Source organism: Poecilia reticulata, linkage group LG13, assembly GCF_000633615.1.
Source record: "Poecilia reticulata strain Guanapo linkage group LG13, Guppy_female_1.0+MT, whole genome shotgun sequence".
In the NCBI taxonomy this organism is placed as follows: Eukaryota; Metazoa; Chordata; class Actinopteri; order Cyprinodontiformes; family Poeciliidae; genus Poecilia; species Poecilia reticulata.
The window spans coordinates 1580758-1587488 of record NC_024343.1 but is presented as its reverse complement, the minus strand read 5'-3'; the positions used below and the strand labels follow the sequence as shown (position 1 = coordinate 1587488).

Genomic DNA, 6731 nt, shown 5'->3' with positions numbered 1-6731 from the left:
ACAACTCAGAACTTGGCAAGCCCATATATATGCTATATATGCTTTAGAAAAAAAGTGAGTTTTAATTTCTGTGTGAGGTTAAATATTATAAACCTTTAAGAAAACATACAAAATTAAAAATATGTCATAAATAACAAAAGTTACAAAATGCTGCCTTCTAGTGTTCAATATTAAACATTACAGTTTTGGTTGCTGCATTTACATACAACCAAATATACAAACCCTCGTTCAATATGACTTTTATTTTATTTTTAGATGCCGTAGGAAAACATAAAAATACTTTTTATGGATAATATTTACATTTTGAGTCTATCAATAAAAGTGACATACAAGCCAGCTGGAACAGAAAAAACAACAGCAGAAAAGCATAGTGGAAAGAATGACATCACAACTAGTGTGTTATTTAAACTAATGTAATCTCAAGATCCTCTGGACAGAGGTGGAAAAGAACAGTCTGCAGGTGAGCACAGCGAGAACAGAACAAGAGGAAATACGGGGAAATGAAAAAGGACAAAGAAAAGAAAGGTGCAAAAACTCATCTTTTCCACCGCCTCCCTGCTGCACTAATCTAAACGTGACACTTCAATCGTTGCTTTCGATGAAGGATTCATCCTCGTACAAGTCCTCCAGCTCTCCTTCTCTGCTGCCTTCTCTGCTGATTTTCCTGCGGGAGACAAACATCTGTTAAACCTAAACCTTCATAATTGAGACGGCACATGAGGCGGGTGAGGAGGAAGAGGCGTCGCTATGCTAAGAAAGTCACAAAGTACCTCTGCTTTGCAGCAAAGCTCATCAGTTTTCATCCAAGAGGAGACAAGAAGCAGAAATCACTCAACGGGATTTGAGATTTGTTTGTTTGGTCCTGTCCAATTTAAATCCTCTTACAGCTAAACAAACCTGATGAGCTGAGCTACGTCTGAAGCGCTACATATCAAGCTCAGCCTAAAACGCTGTTTTTTTGTTGTTTTTTTTAAACAATTTACCTCGAAGACGGATGAGACGAAGACCCCAGTAAGCCCAAAAGTCCCCTGCAGGAAGGAGACGTGATATAATAAGCCAGAGTTCAAACCCCAACACACTTCGTCAGAGATTCACCCGACTGTCGTTTTCCTGCTGCATTTTAAAAGGTGGCATCCAGAAAAACTAGTGTTTTTTAGTTGAGAGATTAATGTGTGACGTTTAAAGTTTAGCAGCCAGCAGATTATAGTTTAGGTTAGAATAAAGGCTAGAAATAGAAGAAAGTAAACATTTTGTAGTTTGCTTCTTCTTACAAATGACCAGTGCTTGGTTTTCTGTTTGTGGCTCTGCAGAAATGTTAAAGGGGCGCAACGTTCATTTATAGCTTTATGACACTAACCGTTAAGGTTGAAATGGGGTAATGAGACTTTTGAGGAAGACCTTTTTTTTGTATTTTTCACCGGGTRCACTTGAAGTATTTTAACATATTTTTACGTGGTTAAAAGTAAAAAGTAACCATCCAGGAAATTACTCAAGCAAGAGTAAAAATGTATTTCATAAAAATGCAACTCAACTACTACATGATCAAAACATCTGATGCTTATGCGTGCTTATGCTTTAAAAATTATGTCACCAGACAGACAAAAGCTGCAAACCTATGTACCAATTATGTTATTTTAAAATCTAAAGGAAAATATATACAAATAAATAACACGATTACAGTAGATTCTGGCATAAGAAACACTTAAATCTTTTTTTTTTTCAGAAAAAAAATCAAACTTTTGAAACTAATATAGTTGGAAATGCAAATACGCTTTATGTTAATAAAGGATAAAGTGCTTCTGGTGGCAAAAGGCACAACAGGCACAAATAAAAAGTATCACTTTCACTTGAATCATGTCTGTCTGAAGCATTTTTTAGTCTTTTCTTCATTCAGTGACATTGGTCAACTTAACTTCACTGTATCTGGCCATTTTTACTGAAGTAAGAGTTAAAGCAAAATGAAGTATTCAAGGAAAAGTAAAAACCTAACTTTCTAAAAAAAAACACTATCATGTGCACCACATACTATTTTTCTGTAAATTACACCTAAAAGTGCAGATTTTCAAAAGAGTTAATTAAGTAATGCCATTGAGTAAATATAATTAGGTACTACCACCTCTGAACCTTTTAAATATCTGAGATTCTCTGTTTGGCCACATTGTATCCATGTACTAATGGTTCCTTCCAGCTGGCTAATGCACCAAAATGGATCCACGAACATGACCCAGACTTCTGGTCTCCACAGTAACCCAGACTCAGTCAAATAGAGCATCTATAGTACAATGGGAGACTAACAGCTGACAACTCTGCAGTAAATGTTTGACGTCATCATGTCAACATGAATCAAAATCTCTGAGGAATGTTTCTGACCGCTTGTTGAATCTATGCTGTGAAGAATTAAGGCAGTTCTTAAGGCAAAAGGGCATCAAACCTGCGATTACTACTTAACTAGCTAGCTAAAACTAGCTTCTTCTAGCTAGTTAGCTAGAAGCTTTTGGGACTTTCCCTAAGGGAATTTGTCATCTCTGTCTCCCACACATCACCTTTAAATACTACATAAAACACTTAAAACATAAAAAATATTTAAAAACATCAACTATAACCAGCCCAATCTTACACTTCATTTTTTTCTGGTACTCCTGTTAGTTAAATCAAGTAGTTCTTCAGATGGGCTGTTGCAGAAGAACTGGAAGAAAAGACCAACTCATTCTCTCTCAGAAGGAAATCATCTTGATATTTAAGCACCACTCTGTACTGACAGAATTATAATGAAATAAATGTATTTAAAATCTTCTTTAAGTGCTACGTATGTTACTGGGTGTGCAGGGCAGTTTCAGTGCTGCAGAGGCTTTCATCAAGTTCATCGCCACACAATGAATGTTTCAATGTACACACATACACACACGCACACATGGACACCTACACACCCATACATGATGAAGAGCTCTTCGGAGTGACGGCCTCAGTATGCGTGCTATATGTGAGCCACACTACATGTGAAGTATAGAAGTGATCTATTTTTAATCCAAGCATCTGCTCGCTGCTTTGTTCCGTTAGAGGCCTAATCGCAGAGCTGGCAGAGAGAAGCAGACAGGATTTGCAGAGTAGGCTACTTACGTAAGAAGACCTCCGGGGGCAGACATGGACCTCTCTGCCCGTCTGCCTTGACACTCAAAGGGATTACTGAAAGAGCGCTTCCTCAGCATGGACTTCACCAGAATCTGCAGTGGACATCAGAAAGAGTCTCAGTGGATCTCTGTGAAAGCGCCTTCTGAAGCCCACTCAGCAAAAACACTGTGAAAAGTGCCAGATTTAATCATGTAATCTGACAATTTACACAGTTAGAGATGATAGCTCATAGTGACAAACCAGTTTCTATTTCTGTTATCTTGACATGCAAATAATACAAATCCACTCATGTAAAGGGAGCCATGTTGGGTTAAACTGGCAGCATATCCTGAATTGCAAAACTATTTGTGGACCTTTTTTACATTTTGTCACATTTGAGCACAAAGTTCAAAGTCATTGAGGATTTATGCCAAAGTCTCTTCAGGTTTTCCTCCAGCTTTGAACATCTAGAGATTTAATGTTTGAATCAATCATCCTTCTTTGCAAAAATAGTGTGAGTTCATTCTGACTTAATGACAAACATAACTTTGCACTTCTTGCAACAGAGTGGATTTAAGCTGAAACTTCGACTGGACCATTCACATGAACATTTTTTAAGCCTTGCAGGTAGGCCAAATAGTTTTAGTTTCATCTCATCTGACTGGATCATCTTTTACCACCTATTTGATTAGTCTTTCCATTTTCAAATAAAGTGCTTAACACTTGAGATATTGTGCTATAACTCATTTATACTTACATTTTACACCCAGGTGGAGTCTGTTCATTAATTAAGTTTGATTTAGGGGTATCAGAGTAAGGAAAGCCAAACAGATATGAATGCCACACTTTGAAAAATGTTGTAAAAAAAATGCTTTATATTCCTTTCATGTTACAATTATCCATTATGCTATATTGGTCGGTTGGAAAAACAAAAACAAAAACAAAATCCTAACAAAATAGATGGAAGTTTATGGGATATAAATATGTTTGCCAGTCAACAAGATGATTATTAAACTTTACAGGAAATTCAGAGAAAACACCAGAAAGGTGTTTTCCAAATTCCAAATTTTTGTTTTTTTTGCCATAAATATAGTAGGAGAGTAAATATTAAAACTGGAATATGTGAGCTGGGACTGGTCCTCCCAGGGGGCGCAGTGAGACTCACCACAGCGGACAGACTGGGGATGAGCTTCACGCTGTTCTGCACCTCCTCATCGGTGACCTCCACTGCCGTGCAGTGCTCCTCCTCCAGAGGGAGAGGACTGGAGCCGTTCTCCGTCACCCAAGGATGGAGCTGTAGCAGCCACACGCACACGCACTAATGTAATAAACAAGTTCACACTGTGGTGGCGCAGCGATTAGTGTTTGCATACTCGCCTTTATTTCGGGGATGGTGATTCTAGTTGCAGGGTTTTTATCCAGCATTCTTTCAATGAGATCCCTCAACTCATTGCTTATTGAAGGGCTGAGGGTAAGAGATCAATAAAGACGTCAGAGCTAAATGTCAAAAATAGAACCGAATGACACAGAAACATCCTTCATTGTCCCCCAATGGGGAAATTGACAAGCAATCAAAGCCAGTAGATTCATACAAAGATAGAAACATGCAAGATATGAAAACAGTGCAAAGAAAAACATGCTGCACAATCCTGGAAAAATTTCAACGTAAAAGTTATGAAAAAAATATGGTGCCCCTTGATTTAAAAAAATATGCACTTGAATTAAAAAATGTGCTATGTGCATTTGGGTATTAAAAAGACAGATTATTTGGAAAAATAGACAATAAAACCTGCAACAGCAGAAGACCATAACTTTGTGATTAGCAACTCCAAAAGTGAAAAGTAGAAGAAGTTCCTGAGTGAGAATAAGGATCTCTAAAGATTCTGGTTTGTAATTTCAGGTGTATTAAAAAATACTTAATTAATCTCAGAGTGAAATTAAATATTGTTGTAACGCATCTTAAACAATTTTCTTCAAAGGTATGGCAAAGGTATGACTGTTGGCAGGAAGGATTTCCTGTAGCGGACTGTGTTACAGTGGTTCTGAAGAAGCCTCTGACTGAAGATGCTCTGTTGTATGACAGTTTCTCTAACAGGATGCTCAGCCATTATTAGGCGTTAACAACAAAGCAGAACTCCCTGAAATATACAAAAAGCTCTAAAGTGACAGAATCCAATGTCAAGCTCAACAGCATCAAATAAGATGTAACCATGACAATAAGAATAAAGAATAAGGTGTTTTACTCCCTTAATGTCAACATCGTGATGCAAATTACTGGTCCTTGTAATAACAAAAAAGTTTAAAAGTGCTTTAGATCAACATGACTTCCTGTTTCAGAGTCTCTACAGTTTAAGTTAATGTTTCGAAGCTTTGGGTCAATATTCAGATATTCTTACGTTTCTGGAAACTCCACAGGTTTGTTCTTAATCTTGTTGTGCAGAGAATAAATGTACTCATCATAAAATGGGCACTGGAATGAGACAAACAGGTTAACAATGAAAAATKTGCTTAAATGAACTGATAAAACAGTTCATACAAGCGTCCTTTGGGCGACATTACCTCCCCGAAGACAAAGCAGTACAGCGTGATCCCCATCGCCCACACGTCTAACGCCTGTGGAACAAACATGCCCACTGTCATGACGGGTCCTCACGCCGCGGCCTGTCAGTGATCCACAGGTGATCAGCTCACCTTCCCACTGAAGCTCTGCTGGACCTCGCTCATCATCTCAGGGGCCATGAAGGCCGGCGTCCCCGCCGTGCTGGACAGGAGGGCGTCGTGGCCCTCAAACTCATTACTGACGCCGAAGTCTGCGATCTTGATGTGACCGTCGTCCCCCAGCAGGAGGTTGGAGGGTTTGATGTCTCGGTGGATGATCTTATGGTAGTGCACTACACACACAAACACACACGCACACGCACACACCCGCACACACACACACACGCACACACCCGCACACACACACACACGCACACCCGCACGCACACACACACACACACGCACACACATAAATACAAACAAATACACACAGGTGGAAGGCTGAGTTGTTATTTATCGTTTGAGAAAAAAAAATCTATCCAAGTTTATTCTAAATGTAAATTTTGGTAAATGGCCTGCCCTTGTGTAGAGCTCTATCTAGCCCAGAGGGCTCCAAAGCAATTCACACTACATTCAGTCATTCACCCAGTCACACAGATATTAACACACTGATGGTGGCAAGATACTGCTCTGTAGCCACAGCTGCCCTGGGGCCAGGCTGCCATGGAGCGGAGCTACCAAGTCTCTGACCACCACCAGCAGTCGGGTGACTTGCCCAACGACACAACAAGTGAGACAGATAGAGCGGGGCCTCGGACCGGTTTCAGTCCTGTTGTTCGTTCTATAACCCACCGATTATAGAAGGAATTATAGCAACACAAACATAAAGCCTTTAGTTGGAAAAACACAATAAACACACAAACCCCCACACAAACACTTCTTCAAAAATGCAGCAGCACTTCTGACAAAAAAACCAAAAAAACGAACAAAAATACAAAAAAACAAAAAACAAATCCACAACAACGACCTACAAGCTCAAGAGTTATTTTATTCATGTTAAATAGATGAAAATAAGTCTGTGTAAT

The 6731-nt window shown here is 39.1% G+C and overlaps 1 protein-coding gene across 2 annotated transcripts in view; it reads right to left on the bottom strand.

Annotated features, from left to right (window-relative positions):
* Positions 1-397: 397 nt before the first annotated feature.
* Positions 398-6731, bottom strand: part of camkk1b (calcium/calmodulin-dependent protein kinase kinase 1, alpha b) — a 10524-nt gene continuing 4190 nt past the window's right edge. Inside the window, exons 10-17 of one of the 2 annotated variants that reach the window (XM_008424897.2) lie at positions 5800-5999; positions 5668-5721; positions 5505-5578; positions 4486-4573; positions 4274-4402; positions 3118-3221; positions 984-1028; positions 398-664 (exon numbers count right to left, since the gene is read on the bottom strand). In XM_008424897.2, coding sequence (XP_008423119.1) covers positions 583-664; positions 984-1028; positions 3118-3221; positions 4274-4402; positions 4486-4573; positions 5505-5578; positions 5668-5721; positions 5800-5999 — 776 coding nt within the window. In that variant the 3' untranslated portion in view covers positions 398-582. The remainder of the gene's footprint in view (positions 665-983; positions 1029-3117; positions 3222-4273; positions 4403-4485; positions 4574-5504; positions 5579-5667; positions 5722-5799; positions 6000-6731) is intronic. The other variant, XM_008424898.2, reaches the window with a different exon arrangement.